Raw genomic sequence first — 19,473 nt, 5'->3', positions numbered from 1 at the left:
TCTGTGAATAATGTGGTTCGTCTTTGTTAAATTACAATTAAATTAAAATGTATTTCAAAGTGGTACCCAAAAGGAGTCATGCATAATTTTCGGGGAAATCAAAATAGAATGCAAAATAAACGAGAAATTCATCATTCTCCGAAGCGTTTTACTTCCTACATGAAGATACCGCTGTTACAAAAATCCGTTGCGTTGTTTCTCTTGTTAAGAAGTGGCACACAATGTACTGTAGCTAAATCGGACAATTGCAGTGACATGGACACCATCCAATTGAGTGACAAAGACTTATTAAAATAAAACACGCCGAGCTGCGCGCATGCACGCACACGCGCGCGTCTTCCTTGCGCGCTGCTCGCAAACGGGAGGCGTGGATCTGGATGTGGCTGCCTTCTGACATTCTCGTATCAGCAGCAGTTTCTACTGGAGGCAGGCGGGCAGGCAGCCTTCGCATGACAACAGCCGCCACCGCACACACCGAGCACAAACACGGAACGCGCGCTCGCTCACCCTCCTCTCGACGGACCGACTATGCTTTGACACCGGCGGGACCGCTTCCCCCTCGAGGTTCTTTAAATGAACCGACCGACCAGGGACGTTTGGGAGTCTTCACCGTAGCTGCGGGAATACTTTCCAAGCAGACTTTGGGCATGTGAGAAGGCGTTTTTTCGCGCATGTTATTCGCCTTATTGCGAAGCCTTCTCCTGCTGTCTGGAGAAGGGGGAGGCCGTGGAGGAGGTGGAGGAGGAGTAGGCACGACTTTCCCCTAACTCGAGCCCCCTGCCTATGGACGACGGTGGTCCCCTCTCTCCCAGGGCAAATGCTTTCAGTATTGCCTCTCTGATTTGTGCTGCCGAACAAGCAGGAAACGCGGCGTTTGACAAGCCGAGCACCGGCCTGGGCAAACCAGACGGGCACAACCACAGCTGCTGCACAATGCATTACAGCACTGTGACCCGGGAAATGGAAGGTAAACGAGATGTTGATGATTTGCTCTTGCACGCATGACGAAACGTGACGTTCAGATCCGCGCGTTGAGACCAAACTCGTTTTAACTCCACAACCTTTGTTGGACTACACTGTTAAATGGGCATTTGCTTTAGTTGTACTGAAAAAAAATCGATTAGCATTAAGTGCTCAAATTTGAGAACAAATATATAAAAACATCTGGTACGTTTGTTTTTTTCTCTGGGTGAAAGCTCTCCACTTCATTAAGTTTTGTGGAAATAGATTTAAGATCTTGCAGCGTCAAAAATCTGCCAAAATAAAGCATAACATTCGCAATCAATATCTTTCGAAATTTAGGCGCAGTTAAAACTCGGTCAAAGAAAAGTAAAAGTGCTGTGCGTAACGGTGAATCTCAAATATACATGTTATCTCGTTTCAATTATTTGGCCACTAAGCAACATTCCGCCAGCGCACATTTGTTTATTCATGTAAATTAGTATATGTTTACCCAGTCATTCGTTTACACTACTCATCTCCTATTGTTTTTTTTTTGTTTTTTTTTTTGTCAACGGGGGTGATGCGGGCCCCATCCCAAACAGGACTGGGTGCCGGAAAGCCCATTAAATAGAAGGGGCGCACTTTTGTGTCAATCAATCTCTTCACAAGGCGAGGAAAAGGCACATTACCTGCAGTTCCTTATCTAAATAGAAATAAGAACCGGTTTTATCGCAAAGGGGAGGCCCTCCGCGCCAGATAAGAGAAGCAGGCTGCCTTGCACTCGAACACACACACGCACACACGCTCAGCAGCAGCGCGCAACAACACCGCAGCTCACAATCGACACAAAGGAGAAAACATTGCAGGATTCCCGCAGGATTTGCTTGATTTTGGACGCGGTTTTAGCTTTTGAGCATTTGGATGTTACCTCAGGGATTTGGGACAAACCGAGAAGCACACTTTTAAAACGAGCCTGTCATTTGGAACTCATTTATTCAGTTTTTTTTTCTCTGTGTCTGTGTTACCGACTCCAAGACCTATTAGTAAATCCAGTCTTTTTGGGATGATTTCAGCCATATCCAGTCCATGGCTGACGCAGCTGTCCCATTTTTGCGATGTTGCAGCCTTCACGACCAGCAGCCTGAGCAGCCTCAACACCCCGGGGGGATACCACCTCTCCCCCTCCCCCGGGGACCCTTACACCCAACACGAGGCCCACTTTGAGCCCTGTCCGGCCGCTCAACCCAACTACAGTTACGCGAGTCAGGCCCCGCCGAGCGACCCCACCGGGACCCCTTGCTCGTCGTCCTCGTCCAGTTCCACACCGAACAACAAGAACATCGTCAAGAAGAACCCCAAAGTGGCCAACATTAACGTCCAACTGGAGATGAAGGCCTTGTGGGACGAGTTTAATCAACTGGGCACCGAGATGATCGTCACCAAAGCGGGAAGGTGAAGGCATGATACTCAATAATGGCTGACAATTATTTGATAAAATTAACCCGTAGCGTCAAATTTATTCTGTCACCATATTTCCGTTTATTTTTAAAAAGGTATTTTAATTGTTCGAACTCGAATATTATTTTACTTTCTTATAAGTGTATGATGACTAAAATTAATGTGTCAAAAGTGAGGGTTCTTAATTTGAAAAATAAAATGATCTTTTTGTTCAAATAACTTTCTTTGTTTTGACGCGCAATGTTTATTTACACGTGAGATTAGTTGGACCCCACACTTCTAATCGGTTTATTTGACTGAAATCTATGCAGACTACATGCAATCACTTGGCAAGTTTGCGCCGTGCAGCAAACGCGCGTGTGTGCGTGTGTGTACTGTATTGTGCTGTGTGTTTTGCTCCAATGCCAAACATTCCAGTAACACTGGCATGGCATCGCTCTCGCTTTTTACGCACGGTTGTAGCTCAATATTCAATACAATTTGTCATCAATAAGAAATAGTTGTTGTTTGGATTATTTGGATTTTTATGCCATACTTGGTCATTTTTAAATCGAACGTTGTCTCAGATCAAAACTGTTTTGCTTTCTTTGATTGGCCTCACAATATATGTTTTAATTTGGCTGTAGTTCCAAATTAAGTGCATGTAATTTTGTTAAGGGAGTCATTTTTTTCGGCGCATTAATATGCCATATGCGTCACCAACGTGGAGCCCGCGGGCACAATTTATCTCCATTGGGCCAAATAAATAACACTTGGGTCTGTTATTAAAAAAAAAAAAACTTTATAGCATGGGCATTGCGATTCTCTAGGAAGAGAATGTAAACACTTGAGATACGTAGAAATAAACTGTTGCATATTGATATTTATCTGTTTCCTAATTATCGTGAGAAATTATTTACATAATCAGTTTCGCATGAATCAATATGATGAATTACTCACAACAATATACAGACCATTGATAATATATACATAAATACAATTTGAGCATAGTTGTTATTTCAGAAGTGTCAAACCGGTAACCCTTTGCATGAGTAGAAGTAGAAGTAGCACTCTGTTTCAAAAAGGTTGGTAACCCTTGGTAGAGAGCGAGCGTGTTGCCCTTTAACTCCCGCACCTGAACTTTACAAGCGTTTTATTTGTATAAAGAGGAACAGCAGAATACTGCACACATAGAACGCGTGTCTATTGTAATTTGATGGTAAGAGAGAGGCATCGCCTGGTTAAAGATAATATTGAAAGTGAGGCTCATCTGGTGCAGTGTGACAAGTAGCACTTTAGAGGCTCCTCCAGCCTCAGCAAGCCTAAACACCGACGTTAATTGAGCGTTGATTTCGCCATCCCTTTCACTGACATGGACATTAGTCAGCTCATTCAACTGGTCAAGCAAAAATAGAGAAGTCGAGGAGGAGTCGGGAATGATTACATTTCAAGTTCAAAATCAACTCAATGCACGCGAGCGGTGTAATGTGCAGTTCAGGATGCTTCTTAGGTGGTTGTCATAATGTGTGGTCATGTAGTTACACTTGGTCATGCGTGGAAAGAATAAAATGTAAATTCAAGAAAGTGAAAAGTTGGCCTCTTTTGTGAGGGCCATACGTGTGTCTGGAAAATATCAAAAAAGTAAATTAAAGCTTAAGAGCATGCAGAGTAAATTTAAAGACAACAAACTATCACGTCATTCCCGCCACTGCTCGAAGTTTCAGACTTTTTCCGACTACCTTTCTTCTATAAATGCATTTCTGTCAGCACGAAAAAAAATAGTAGGATACATTTGTTGACTTCATACAAAAAATGTTTGATTCACCAGTTTACTCAAGCAAGGGAATACAGCAACCTGAGAATTTAATGTACATTTTCTGGGCTCTTTCCAGGCGAATGTTTCCAACATTCCAAGTGAAAATATTCGGGATGGATCCAATGGCGGACTACATGCTCCTAATGGACTTCTTGCCAGTAGACGACAAACGTTACAGGTAGCTATATACTTCAATACAAGCATAAATTGAAAAAAAAAAACAATGACACACGCGAATTGCATGCGATTTAATGTGACAAAAATATAAGTAATATTTATGCACAAGCAATACATGATGAATAGAAATTCATTGTCAAGCACTCACACACGCGCGCGCACACGCTTGCAGACTTAATATATGAATATACTTCAATAATAAAAGAAGTTGAGTGATAAATGACCCCAGTGATCTCCGCAGGTATGCGTTTCACAGCTCCTCGTGGCTTGTGGCTGGCAAAGCTGATCCAGCGACGCCGGGAAGAGTCCACTACCACCCGGACTCTCCGGCAAAGGGCGCCCAGTGGATGAAGCAGATTGTTTCTTTTGACAAACTCAAACTCACTAACAACCTCCTGGATGATAATGGACACGTGAGTGTAATTAATTAATTCCATGAAAGCTACAAAACAAGTTTTTGTCATGTCAAGTGACGCGCTCAGTGAGAGCAGCATCATTTAACTGAACTGTGCAATTTTGCGGAGGTATTTAATTTTTTGATTCGTGATTCCAATAACACGCTTTGAATCCGACACACTATTACAAAACTTATCATTTTACGTTTTGAAAAACTTTCAATTAACCACAAATAATTATACATTAAAACATTAACATCTGCCCATTCATTTAATTATTTCTTTATTCTCACTTCGAACCCAAAAGCGCTCTGCTGTGAGACAAGCGTGCTAAAAATTCACTGAAATAATGTTTTGTTTCAGGTCTTCAATAGATTTGAGTGGTTTTGTGTTGATAACAATCATATTAATTCCTCGTGTATTTTAGAAACTTCTGATGTCAAAAATATGTTTTGCACAATGCAATTTATCATTTTTTTTAATCTATATTATTGTTGTTATCAGTGGCTTTCTCGGTTAGATGGCTAATGTGGCTTAATTCTCCACCCCCCAGATCATTCTCAACTCTATGCACCGCTACCAGCCCAGGTTCCACGTGGTCTACGTGGATCCTCGTAAAGACAGCGAGAAGTACGCAGAAGAGAATTACAAAACGTTTGTGTTCGAGGAAACTCGCTTCACGGCGGTCACGGCGTACCAGAACCATCGGGTAAGAAAGTCACTGATCCGAATGACGCGCGTTTGTAATCCATTATTAACTTGCAGTAAACTTTACTAATTTGTGAGAGCTGTTGATAAAAACACATCACGACAGCGGACGATGATGATGATGACAAAAGACTTTCACTTTCTTGGTCTATGCTCTTGCGACTTGTTATTTGATGAGCTCCAAAAAGAGCTGTATTGAAACTGAGAGGATAATATTGCTTGGTTAGACGTGCAAATAATAATAGAATTTAAGGACGCTATTCGACTTATATATGACCTTGTTACATTGTGCGGTGTTTATTATTGTTATTATCGTATCCTATATATTACGGTTTTTTTCCACCAATGTCTGGCTTTATCTCAACTGCTGAGTGTACCTAATAGATTTTCCAGTAAGGGTAACGACTGTGCCCCAAAATGACATTCAGTAATGCATCTACTTTTGTTTGCATATTTATTGATGTATTTATTGATGTATTTATTTATGTATCCATTTTCAAATACATCTAAAATTAGGTTAAAGTACCATGGTAATTAAATCTAAACGCAAAATAAAATACAAATCAAGTTTAGCCTATGCATACAAAGTTAAGATTGAGTTATTATAGTCTTTATATATATAATCTATATCAATCTATATCTGCATGTGCTAATTATGCAAACGTTTTAGTTGTCATAGGATCCATACAATTAAATGCATCCTTCACACAATTGAAGGTAATGCCAATTGAATGTGGTCAGTCGCATCAAGTAGATTATTTTGTTTTTCTTGTCATTTTAGATCACCCAGCTGAAGATAGCCAGTAACCCCTTTGCAAAAGGCTTCAGAGATTGTGACCCGGAGGATTGGTGAGATTTTATTGACACTTAAATCCGTTTGACATGTTTGTACATGATATGAGGTGCAACAAAAGAAAGGGGGCATTTGCAAGCATTATCAAAATAGTTGAAAATAGTTTAGTAGTTTGTTTTAACTTTCATAGGTGCCAGATGGGTGGAACTTGCATGTTAAAAGTACACAATGAAGGCTGCCAGCTTTGGAAAACACTGGATATTGTTTCAAAGATTATCAGCTGCTTTACAGTCATTGATAGATTAGCAAAATTTCTCCACACACAAAAGTCCGCACATCTGGTACGGAAACAAGTGACTCAATTTCTTCCAAATGCTGCTCATTTTTCCTCTTTCAAGCTTTAACTAAACAGATTACTCAGAAGTTTAGCCTTATTAATCAAAAAATCGGACCGTCTCACTGACTTACTTTCTACTTTTATCAATCTTAATGCAAGATCAGCTGTCGTCGAAGGACTCAAAACATGCATTGCTGTTTTGACAAACTTGCATGCCATCTGAATACATGCTGAAGAAATTGTGGCCTCTGCGTTCATGAAATGATTCTTGTCTTCCTTCCCGCAGGCCCAGGAATCACAGGCCAGGCTCCCTGCCAATAATGAGTGCTTTTGCCAGAACAAGAAACCCAATGTCATCTCCTCCTCAGCAGAACGGCACAGAGAAAGGTCTGCAGCTCTCTCTTTGTTCCAATTTCAGCTTCGCCTGCCAGTCTACTGGCCCAAATCGAACCGAGTCGGCTTGTGTCTTCCTGACAACAAGCTAACCTGTCAATGTGGGCTACGTTTGGTCCAATTTCCGACTTAAAAAGTGATGCATTTGAATGATTGAGCCAACACTGGCCTTTCATTAAACAAATAATAGCCAGTTGCTGACTAGAAATATAAAAAAAATGTTACTAATGCCTTTCACATAAACATAGCGCTCTTATATATTTTTTTTTTTACAATAACTACCTTGATAAGTATTTTCAACACTTTCATCAATCTAATTTCATGTTAACTAATTTTATTTTTAGCTTTCGTCTCCAGTGGACATTTCAAGACCAAGTTTGATTGATAGTCTCCCCATTAATGTTCATCTGAAATGATGAAAAAAAAAATATTCAGACATGTTGCATGATGATAACAGTCATTGATTAGGTGCTAAATAATAATTGTACTCCATATTTGCAACTAATGCATGATTGTACCTCACGTGACAAGCTGTCCATCTTCTTTAGATGACAGCAGGCGGGAATATGAGCGAGAGCCCGGCGGCACACCCATACATGCTGACCCGGCTCACCAGCTGATGTCCCGCGTCCTCAGTCCAGCTCTGCCCGTCCCAGGAGGCCTCCACGCCGTCCCGCTCACCGGCGGCCGCCCGAGCCCGCCGCACGACCTCCGGCCAGACCCTCACACTCTACCCCCGGACACACTTCACCACCATCCCTACAAGTACCCCACCACCTACGAACACTACCTGGGAGCCAAGACCAGGCCGTCCCCCTACCCTTTACCCAGCATCAGAGGACACACATACCACCACCACATGAACCCGGCCACAGCTAACATGTACTCGGCTACCAGTGGGCCCGCAAACTATGACTATGGACCCAGATAATGACTGCTAAGAGTGCACTGCATTGTGGGAATGGAGCCAGCCTTGAAACTTTTGATGCAACCTGCAGGGTGTGTTCACCGACTGAAACTCCTTTCTGTTAAATAAACCCTGCTGTATTTATTTAAAGAATCTCTGCAGGAAGCACGGACGCCCGCGTTGAGCCCTGAAAGAGGTCTTCTGTGACCTGTGAACTCAGCGGCAATTGCTCCGCATTCGCCAACCTGAGCAGTTCAGTCACTGAGCCAGCAGGCTGAGGAGAACACGTTTGATCACAGACTGGAAGTGAATATTTTTTTTTGTGTTGAATGCACTTTTCGATTTGCCTTGTTTCTAATGCTTTCAAAAAAGCCATACGTTATATAATCCCTCAACCTTGTAGGTAGACGACATGTTTGCATGCTGAGCTCATCGGAGAGGCTGTGGAAATTTTTAATTTTTTTGATCTGAGGAGGGAAGAAAGGTTGGGTCATCAAACATGAACATTTTGAGCCGCTCTGAGAAGCTTGTACCATGGCACTGACTTGCAGCAATTCAAAGTAAATAAATGAAGCAGAATGAGTGTTCTGTGTCTGTAAAGTGAACATTAAATCCTAAGTAATCGAACCATGTTTTTGTGTGGAGCCTCCATTAAACGGTATATAGATAGAGGATAGATAGATAGATAGATAGATAGATACAAAGACCTAGAAATAAATTGATGTTGAAACACATACACCACCTCTACATACATACACACACAGTGCAAATACAGTCATTATACAATAAAATAGGTGATGAATTCAAAAGCATAATAGTGAATGCAATTGTACTACACTATATTGGTTCTTCCGGTAAAGGTATCATGTTGTGTTGTACATTCATATATGCCTTAAAATTATACTATTCCTCACGTGAAGTCAGACAGTCTGGTAGTATTTCCAGAATAGGATTCCCTCCTATCTGTGCAGCCATTTCCCATGCACATCAAGGTACATGTTTCATTTTAAAGATTGTATTTTATTTTTTTTTGGTCTTGAGACCAGCTGCCAATGCGGGCAAAGCAGGGGAAAGGATGCCTGAGGCTGCCTGACCTCTGACTGTTTAATGGCTTGTAAAGGTGTCAGAGGTTAAATAACGTTTCCACTCATTTAAACTCAGACTAATTGATTGTATCGTTTTCTGTTTTGTTTGCGGTTGCTTCCGAAGGCTGCCATGCTATTTTCCATGAATTGAATTAATGCCACCATCTATCACATCTAAGTTTAATCACTTAACATTATTATCTGAAAAAATCCACGGCTTTTAAAAAAAATATTATTTATTTATTGTAGTATTTGCTCACTCTGATTTATGATCGTCGCCAGTGTAACCATGCAGAGGCCACACGCTGCTCAATGCAACTTGTGTAACTTGTTTTGTCTGGTCAGGAAGCGGAGGTCCGGAGATGTGTTGGCCGCCTGATGCGCTCCGTCGCCGGCCTGCAGCTCACGCTGAGCCTTGCGCGGCCGGATGGTGCAGCAAACAAGTTCAATAGCGACAATGGATGGCTTTCAGGAGACGGATTTAGCAAGTAAACTACCATCTAATGGATGTCGTAATCTGTGACAATTCGATACGCACCGTAAAGGTCTTTTCATCTTGACAGTTAAGTGAGCCATGGTATCGCTTTCTTTGACATTTGTCAAAATATTTGCAAATCATGTTGCAAACGCGAGTTACAACCTAAAAAAAGCAGGGTGCCTTTCTTTTAATAATCCTGGTATAGTCTATAATTTGGCGTAGTCTGATTTGTTTTCCAAACAAGCAACAACAACAAAAGGCTAGTTATTCAGTTGATTTTTAATAGTTATATAAATAAAATGTCATAATTGAAATGCTATTATTCAGTTCGCCATACCCCCAAACGATCACATTTTGCTACATGTTTCTAAAAAAAAAAAAAACAAACAAAAAAAACCCACTAAACGCGTGTAATTAGGATGAAAGTCTGACGTAAACTCTCACACGCACGCTCACGCGCACCCTTACTTTGGCTCTTGTCCCTCACTATAATAATTGCATCATGACGTTGATATTCAACCCACTAATAATAATAATGATGATAATGGTAATGATACTAATTCTAATAATAACAGTGGAATTTTAATGCATTACATTTTAGAGAAGTTCCCCCCCCAAAAACGTTTAAAAACAAAATAAAAGGCATTCAGAAAATACAACATGCAGCTGGGTAGGTGTCAGTTTATAAAACCTTTAAATTATAATTAAAGAACAACAGTTGCATAAACACTTCAACAAGCTCAAGACAATATAACTGGCAAATGAATATCAACAATCTCAATGGGTGTCGTTCATAACCTTGAAATACCAATGCAGTCTAAAATATTAAAAAAGTAAATGATAATGAAAAACAGTTTAAGGTGTAACTGAGTGTGCCTTCTTAAAAACTCAACTTCTTTAAAAGCAAAAATAACAAATTAACACACAACAAAACAAAATAACCCCCCCCCCAAAAAAAAATATAGGCACATTAAATATGATAAGAAATCATTTACATAAACACCATTTATAGTTCGATTATTTCAAGTTTTGCATAGTATGAATCAGTCAGGGAAATATGAACTACAAAAGAGAGCTGGGATATCTGGAGTTCCTGCTGACTTGATGTGCCATTGAAATATGAGGAGATTGATGATGGATGACAATGCAACCTGAAGCATCCTGTCACACTTATCTGCATGTGGAACATCTGCTGCTCTATCAGGCACCACAATATGTGGGTAGGTACTTAAAAACCTGTCAGCTTCGTCCTCATTATATATATTATGGCACATGGGTCAAGAATACAATGGAATGCAGCATTTTTTGAGGGACATCCAAACTGCTATCTATCTAGCTATGAAATCTAAATTAACAGGTCCAAATAAACGCAACACCTCCCAAATGAGTATGTCCTACCCCAAAGTCAAGCTGAACTTTGACCCTCAGAGCCAAAGAAGACACACATTGGGTGATAAGTGAAGCACAGGGTCTATTGTAGTAGCGGGAGTCCCCGTCCATTTATTGACTTCCTAAAAGATCCATTATGAAGTGATTTACGATGTCCACCAGCCACCAGTCCGACAGACCAGCAGGTTGCTGTCTGTTCCATTTAGAAAACATCTGCGCCAATGGACCCGACATTTGATTTATCCGAAGAAGGACGGAAGCTGGCCAACGCCGCCGCTGGTGTTTGTTCAAAGCCAACATGAGCCCTAGGAAGCTATTATGAATAGGAGATGTCAGCAGAGAGGTCAGGGACAAAAGGCATAGACGGACCTCTGCGGGGTATACAAGGAAAACATATCCTGAAAACCAAGCGAGGTTTGGGGTGGAGCGGGTCACATATCCTTCAGATTTACACTTGCTGAGGTTATGAAATCCAAAAGAAGAAGTTTAGTTACCTTATTTTGCTGAATGGAAATATGAAATACATCTATCAGTTATACCACTGCACAAATTGTTTATAAACATCCCTCTGGCAGTTGTAAGTTCGTCAAAAACTCTTTTAGGTAGATTGAGACAAGTGATCACAATAGATGGTGCACAGATAAGATGGTCAAAATCATCCTTCAATCTGATCTGCTTATCCTCACGACGGTTCATAGTAAATTAAAAAAAAAAAAAGGAATGTAATGCTGCAGAACATGGCAGCTTGTCTATCAACCTAGTCCATTTTCAGCCTGGTTATGTTGCTCTGGCTCTTTTTCCTGCACAGCATGATGAGCCTCTCGTGATGAACATCACGAGCATCCCTAGGAGCCAAATCCTTCATGAAGCAGAACATCCACGGCTGTTGTCTGCTTTGTGTGATGCGCAAAAACATCAGGTCCCAAACGGCTTATTTAATCATTATCTGTTATTAGACCGTGGACAAAAAAAAAACAACACTTGCCGATCTTTGATCAATTCTTTGTGATCAATTTCCTTGAAAAAAAAATTGCCTGCTATGAAAAGGCAATGATGATTGAAACCCATAACAGCTGATATACTAAACCAAAAACTCTATACTGAGCAGGCCTGCTGTGATTGTTTGACAAATATGGCCACAAAGTCTCTGTTAAGCAAAGCCCGGCTAAAATAACAACGCAGGATTACATAGCTGCTCAGGTGCGCCGTACAACTCATATCCAAGTCCACTGTTGCAAATCACGTCATGTTAGTAAACATAACCGAATAGTTTCCTCTAGTTTGGAAAACGCGTTTGACTGATTACCAGTGATTTGCATGAATTGGTGAATTATATTGTGATTTCAAGAGGGTGTGTCAGAATTTTGCAACCAGAACAGGATCTAATCTTGGAATATGACCATGATGGCACGTTGAAAGGCCATCCATCCTCCGTCCACTAGGAGGCAGTGTTGCTGTCTCAATTGAACAGGAACAAGCTATCTCCCTTTTTTCATTTAAAAATTGAACAGAAAACAAACTTATCTAATTTTACAAATTATGTATTTACCTTACACAAGTCTAGAAAAAATAATGCCGTATTTTGTTTCACTCAATTTTGTTTTGCCTTTCTATCATTATTATAATTTTGTAATTTTTTTATTTTGGATTTGCGGCTCGATTACGCTGTTGTGACCCCGCATCATGGTTCCCTAACCTTCAAAATGCTTGCCACAGAACAAATTTAACTTTAAAACTGCTAAATGAAGAAGAAATACCAAGCTAAAGGTAGTGCGAGGAACATGATCTACAAACCTGGGAGCGGACGAATACGACAGAATATTGGACTTCCCACAAAAAAAAAAGAAGTGAAGAAGCACTGTCGCCGCAAGTAATTGTGGTTTAGCTTTTGCCTTGCACAATAACATCATCAAGGCCCTTTGGTGAAATGTAATTCGGGATTCTCATTAAAGTAAGCGGTTTTAAGAACAATCATGAACAAATACTTTAATATTTTATCTGCCAATGTTTCGTCGTATTGAGCGAGCCATGCCTGTCGGGTGGCTGAACGTGGTCCGTTAACGGCTTCTGAGCACAGCTGCCTCAACTGAACGGCACATTTGAATAACGATATTAGCTGTTTGTTTATTAACGTGCATGAGACTGGCGATTGCAGCCGGTCAGCTCAAGGGATAAATCCAGTCGTACTCTCATTGGTCAATCTCGCGTCGGGCACCAATCTCGGGCCTTCTATGAGTGCCCGTCCAAGTTAGTTAGAGTCTGATGCGGAGCTATGTACCTCCTCAACCACATGTTCCTTACAAGACCCCTCAGGCGTGTGTGCGTGCGTCGGTGGTGTGCATGTGCCTAGTGCATTTTTTTTTTACTTGTGTAAACACGAAAGTAATGAGAATAACATGGATACTAACGGCAATACAATTCTCTCTTTATTAGAAATACCTCCATTAGAAATCCCACCAAATACTTTGCCTGAGGATGAGCTTTTGTCTGCTGACGCTTCTAATTGGCCTTCAGTCTGACTGACAGAATTCACACACAGCTGGATTGTAGAGGACCAAGCGAGGTAACTGCTGACTTAGCTTGCTGTCAAATTGACAGAAATGAAATAGTCATGAAACGAAGAAAACGTTCCATTTTATAGTTGAATTTGTGTGACACGTTATCTTTTAAATTAAAGGCAATGTTAAAAAAAATAAACTTCTTCTGGAAGCGCATGTAAATGGTCAATATAGGGAGGGCGCCCAAAAAAATTTCGTCCAGGACCTCACATTGGCTAGGGCGGAGCAGGGTCACCAGCATTTTTTTAACTGACAGCTACTTCTTGGGTAGTAGTGGTTAGTGTGAAGAGCTACCAGTTTGATACACACTTCTGAAAAAAGTAATCTTCTCAAATTACTTTCAACTACCTTATATGTTCTTATTAAAAAGTCAATGATATCCATTGGTGTATCATGTTAATGATCGGTACCAACAATGATTTAATAAGATAGCAAACAGTTAAATGACAATATGCAACACTTTATTGCTATAATATCTGCAAGTGTTTACATTTCTTTCACATGCCTCAGAAATCACAATGTCCATCACTGGTGAGCTGTTTTTACAGCAGGCTACCCATTTGATCGATGCGGGCGAAATGGTGCCCACCAAGCCCTCTTCTATATTCCCCCCTTCCATTGAGCATTAGTATTGTATTCAGAGGGTCCCAAGCCAGTGTCAGCTCCCTCATTGAATATTGACCAGAGGCTGATACGTTGGTCTTTGGATCCAGCAGCCAAAAGTCTTTGCCTGGGGTCCTTGTGGTCGGAGAATGCCACACTGAGCACCATGTCCGTGTGGTACTGCAACACTGCAAGAGGTCGCAATTTCTTCAAGCCGAATATACGTACCCGATGGTCCCAGCCTGCTGATGCTAACAGTTTACCATCGCCTCTAATACTCAGCTGGGAAACGCCAGGGTTAGTTAGAGTCACGCAGTCTCGGAGCTAAAAAGAATATAGAAAGGAAGTAAATTAATCACAAGGCTTTTCAGTCCAAAAAGAGTGTTAGCAATATGAGAAAACTGGAAATAAAATGTGTGCTTGTTCTCATCAAGTATTATTATTTTTTTCTCATCATCTATCCATCCATCAATTATCTGTACCACTTTATCTACATCCAAAACAAATGTTATATTTAAGGACTGCTTTGTCATAGAGGTGAGGATGAGCTCTTTTATGTTTTTAATTTCAATTTAATTTTGACTTCATAAAAACAAACTGTTTTCAGACTTCTGTGAAAACTGATGCAATTATTACCCACCGAAAAGAGTAGTCAGGCATGGTATTTTGCCATGCCATTGTGTCACTACCAATATTAAGGTATTACTATTAAGGTACTAAGGTACTTTATTTGTCCTGCCAAGCAAAAAGGAAAGAAATGGATTAAGAGTACATCCAATAAAATGAATATATTAAATAGGTAATGATTTCATTACTGCCTATCAGCTAACCAGTGTTGGGGTAACGCATTATAAAAGAAATGTAATCTATTACTAACGTTTACATTTTTATTATTATTATTATTAATATTATTATTATTATTATTATTATATATATTGGCAGGGTACACCATGAACTGGTTGTGATGTGATTTTAATGAATTTTGAGCCATTAATTGCAGAACATAAAAGAGTGGTCGTTCTGATTGGCTGTACGCAATCAAAATACAAATTGTCTGAAGGCGTGTGGTGGCCGTTGGAGTCATGCTTTGACATCGCCAGTCGGACAAACTACAATACGCGCCATTAAATGAGTCATGTAATATCTGCTCTGTTAGAATTATCAATTATACCTCATCCAATATATAGCTAAATATCTTCATTACGAGTCAATTTTACCAGCAATAGTACGGTAGAAAATTTTACATTTTCCTTTGAAAGTGTCCAAATCATTATCAAATAAATTAATACTAGAGTTGAAAAAAAAGTAACTTAAAAGCAACGTAATCTTGAGTAACAGAGTTACTCTACAAGGGCAGTAATATTGTAAAGGAACGTATTACTTTCACATGCAAGTAATAAATCATATATTACATTTTGGTAGTAACTTGCCCAACACTTCAGCTAACTAAAAACCAACACAAACAATGACAAAGAGATTATCAGGTGCTCTGTTGACAGAGGTCCACATTTCTACTGGTCGTGGGCAGTAAACTCCTGAGTCTCAATCATCAAACGTAAAACATTACGGCATGAGGGCCATGACCAAATCTCTCTGCGTCGCTCTATTTGGTTTGGGGGGGGGGGGTGCTACAATGGAAGCACGACGGGGTTTGAGTTACCCTTGTAACAAGCAAGAAAGAAGCCTTCTTGGTGAAATGCCTGTTTGCAGACGAGTTGTTGCTTTAAGCGCCTCTGATGAATTATATTTGCACTGAAAGGACTGGTCAGTACACGAAGAGACCTGTAATGTCAGCCTGCTAAAGATTAGCCACAGCTCTTTTCCTCCATGAGCCGCAGTGTTTCAAGAAGTCTCGCTAAGGGGCACCACGTTGACATCTTATAATGAATGATCCCAATCTTTTTGGAGGTGGGCATTCCTGGGAAGAGAAACGTGCTCTTGCTGCTCGCTGCGGATCTCAGCTGGATCGCTCCATGCGGCGCTCACATCTGGATTTGGGGAGGCTGAAATCCAACTGGACAGCGTAAAATTGACTTCATGGCTTGTGTCTAAGGAGACTAATGGCCCTGCATAGAAAGATATGTTGCCGAATTTATCTGCTCCTGTTCCGGGCTGTAACTATACACATGCTGCATGTGGAAGATATAAGCCAGGTACTCGCTGCCCAAGTGGATAAAGAGGAATGCAAGTGAAAGAGAGCAGAGAGGAATGTCATTGATCAGAAAAAGTCAGCTTTGCTCACAAGTGTGATTTCAAATTTTTTTTAAATTTTTCTTTGATAATATTAATCAAGCCATCATCACTGGTACCAACAGTGTCGGTGTGTGACTGCTTAGACCAAACAAGTCAAGGCACACTGATGCAGAGAAAACTTTGGGGTGACAGATTGTTTGGAGCTTTGTTATTACCTCAAGAAGTTGGTATGCCACGACCTCTCTCCATCTGGTTTGAATTAGAGGCCTGATAATGATGGGTTAAAGTGTCTGTTTGTGTTTGTTTTCCATCCCAAAATTTGCATCAGGAAAGGGCATTTGTTTTATTAAAGAGTCAAATAGATGCAGTAAGTTCTAATGAAGCAGTAATGGACATTGAGTCAAAAGCTTCATTTTCGGGGTGAATGGAAGATTGTACTGTAATTTACAACTCGGTTCAGTGATTTGTTTTTTAATCGTTAATTTCTCCTCACCAATTTAACAGCATAACAAAAAAAGACTTTAAAGATTCATCTATCCATCCATTATCCACCGCTTATCGGGTCACGGTGGCAGCAGCTTCAGCAGGGAAAGCCCAGACTTCCCTCTCCCCAGCCACGTCTTCCAGCTCTAAAGGAGGGATCCCCAGGCATTCCCATAGACCCTCCAGCATGTCCTGGGCCTTCCTCTGGGCTTCCTGACGGTGGGACATGCCCGCAACACCTCACCGCGGAGGCGTCCAAGAGGCATCCTAATCAGATGCCCGAGCCACCTCATCTGGCTCCTCTCAACGCAGAGAAGCAGCGTCCCTCCCGGATGGCGGGGTTTCTCACCCTATCTCTAAGGCAGAGCTTGGACACCCTGCGGAGGAAATTCATTACGGCCGATTGTATCCGAGATCTTTTGGTCACGATCACGGCCCACAGCTCGTGACCATAGGTGAGGGTAGGAACATAACTTGACCGGTAAATCGAGAGCTTTGGACTTCAGTATTGTCATAAACACTCCCTTCGTAATTGCATTTCTGCATGCAGCTGAAATGTTGGCTTGCTCGCTTGTCTCGGATCTACCAGTTCCGCTCAGCGGACAGGCTCAGAGACATTCCTTTAGCACGAACACATCCAACATAAACTCACACCAAATCATGTCTTTGTAACTTCTCATGGAGATAAGAAACATTCAGGAGCATCCAGTTGGCAACCATCACTCGAACCTTGCTCCACATCTTTGCTTCAGTCTCGCCGTATCGTGCTGATCTACTGAAACATGCCATCATCGCTCGCTCACTCGAGCCTATCGACTGGAAGGCTTTTCACAGGCATTTCTGACACACCCTGGCCCTGGATCACACTCACGAAGGAGGAGATTACAGCCTTTTGTCACCTTGCCTGTCAGAGCTTGGCTGTGGCTGACATGAGAAGGATGTGTCAAACAGGTGAGCAGCTCCATTCAGAAAAAAGACAGGAGGGTTCTCAGCCAGAAGACCTGTAATTTTTATGACAGGCCTTCCCCCTCGATCCATTGTCAGTTAAATGAACTTCAACTGCACACAAGGCACTAGTTCTTGATTCCCAACTAACAATGTGCTGCAAGAGATCACAACAGGTGTGCCGTGGGAAATTATCAAGTTATGATAGAAGATCTCCTTGTGTGTTTTGATTTTCAGTAAAACAGGCCCAGATTTAGTAAGTAAGAAAATTTGGGAGGAAATTAAGACAATATGATCATTATTGCAGTAGACATACTTTTTGTTTGGTAAAGTGCTGCGAAATATATGCTTTTGGTCAATAAAGGTAGGAAAACACAACAATACAGAAACAGAATATTTTAACATTTAGGGTATGGGCTTCCGCGTGCAGAGAAGTGTCAAGTGTCAAAGAGAAGGCTTGCTGTCAGTCATGCTTGATTTATACTGCTAATCTTACCCTGTTGATTCCTGTTGACTGCGTCTAGCCGGCAACCTTTTTCTATTTCACTCTCCAGGAGGAACCTCTCACTGCTCTGTCAGTGCGTTTGAGTGACCGCCTTAATATATGTCGATAGCAACTTAACGGCTGGTAAATCCAGAAACCCACACCTGTCTAGTATAGTCCAACAAACGTAAGCTCACAGGAAATGTGGGGGAGAAAAAAAAAAGCTGAAGATGATGCTTCATTACTACAAGCATGGAGTGGCCAGGTCATACAGCAGATAAAGGCAGTTGCGAGCCATGTGTATCACATTAGCCTCAATTCCTGAAGATATCTGTCTCTATCTGGCCTTGATAAGGTTACTTAAAAAAAAAACCATTCTACTTCACTAAATCACAACTGTGCTGCGTTTTGTCTCATTAAGTTTTCCCTTCATTTCACAACTATGAACATCGATCTGCCCTGCCAGCCAACTCCACAATAGCGGCCACGTTGAAGCAGTAATTCATGGGGAGTGAGATATTGTGGCACTTACAGCCTCGTCAACCTTTATTGCAGCTTCCCACTGAGTCTACTGTTCCCTTTACTGCAGATGTGTTTTTTGTTTGGTTAAGGGGCCTCCAAGGTTTTGATATTTTTATTACCTCTCGGGGGTCGTCCGTCAGGACCTGAGGCCCGGCTGCGCCACCCAGCAGTTCCCTCGCTGCCCACCCTTCAACTACTGCCACACAAAAATACTTCTGTGGGAGGAACTGAGCATTGCTGTCTGGACTTCACACTGAGCTGCACTTAGAGGTTATTTAAAAGCCCCTGGTGGATGCTTTTGCTCGCCGTGTGCTTTTTTCCTGTCATCTTCATCCTGGATTACAGACTGAATCAATATTTTGTTGCTCAAGCAAAATAAACAAAGTAATCATTCTTTCTCCTTTTGTATAGCAAATAAAATCCACAATAGAATATTTGCCGACATATTTGAAGGGTGAAAAATGTGTTTGCAAATAAAGCAAACATTCATTTGGGAAAAGCCCTGGAAAGAAAAACACCCTACACTCTATCGGAAGGTATTCGATCAGCTCCAGGTTCCTCACCGGCTCTGATTCATGGAGGCTGGCTCTAAAAATGGAAGAATTCCCCTTTGCTCATGAAATCGAGAGAATATACGGCTTCTCATGAGCGGCTAGGTCTCTGAGGTGTTGACTGTTGCGTAAAATTAATGATCTTTGTGCGTTTGCCTCGGTCTTGCATTAGTGTAAAATTTGTGTGGCTGAGTGAAAGTATATACATGTACCCTAAAAGTGTATTTTTTTCAGGAGATATTATATTATATGGCAACCCTTTCAATCGAGTGGGTGT

General features: G+C 41.2%; 2 protein-coding genes across 3 annotated transcripts in view; one reads left to right on the top strand and one right to left on the bottom strand.

Annotated features, from left to right (window-relative positions):
* Window positions 1-436: 436 nt before the first annotated feature.
* Window positions 437-8,470, top strand: tbx1 (T-box transcription factor 1). 2 transcript variants are annotated; one of them, XM_088306513.1, is made up of 8 exons: window positions 437-967; window positions 2,067-2,394; window positions 4,272-4,373; window positions 4,614-4,785; window positions 5,321-5,476; window positions 6,257-6,324; window positions 6,892-6,992; window positions 7,547-8,470. In XM_088306513.1, exons 1-8 carry the CDS (start codon window positions 784-786, stop codon window positions 7,927-7,929), a joined length of 1,494 nt encoding a protein of 497 aa, XP_088162639.1. In that variant the 5' UTR covers window positions 437-783; the 3' UTR covers window positions 7,930-8,470. The 2 variants fall into 2 exon arrangements, with proteins under 2 accessions (XP_088162639.1, XP_088162629.1); XM_088306503.1 differs by having other exon boundaries at window positions 2,016-2,394.
* Window positions 8,471-14,001: 5,531 nt separating this feature from the next.
* The window catches only part of gnb1l (guanine nucleotide binding protein (G protein), beta polypeptide 1-like), a 28,318-nt gene continuing 22,846 nt past the window's right edge, over window positions 14,002-19,473 (bottom strand). The window contains exon 7 of the mRNA XM_088306488.1: window positions 14,002-14,342. Within this exon, the coding sequence (XP_088162614.1) occupies window positions 14,016-14,342 (327 nt within the window). The 3' untranslated portion in view covers window positions 14,002-14,015. The remainder of the gene's footprint in view (window positions 14,343-19,473) is intronic.

This window comes from Idiotropiscis lumnitzeri, chromosome 1 (assembly GCF_059441095.1).
Source record: "Idiotropiscis lumnitzeri isolate Australia: NSW breed Sydney's pygmy pipehorse chromosome 1, RoL_Ilum_1.0, whole genome shotgun sequence".
NCBI lineage: Eukaryota > Metazoa > Chordata > Actinopteri > Syngnathiformes > Syngnathidae > Idiotropiscis > Idiotropiscis lumnitzeri.
The sequence above is the reverse complement of the archived record's forward strand: the minus strand, read 5'-3'. Positions and strand labels throughout refer to the sequence as shown.

Excerpts from the sequence above, each read along its gene's own strand:
- tbx1 (XM_088306503.1), top strand. The coding sequence starts at position 784 with ATGGACGACGGTGGTCCCCTCTCTCCCAGGGCAAATGCTTTCAGTATT. Across the intron at positions 6,325-6,891 it reads GATTGTGACCCGGAGGATTG|GCCCAGGAATCACAGGCCAG; the intron begins GTGAGATTTTAT and ends TCCTTCCCGCAG. Across the intron at positions 6,993-7,546 it reads GCAGAACGGCACAGAGAAAG|ATGACAGCAGGCGGGAATAT; the intron begins GTCTGCAGCTCT and ends CATCTTCTTTAG.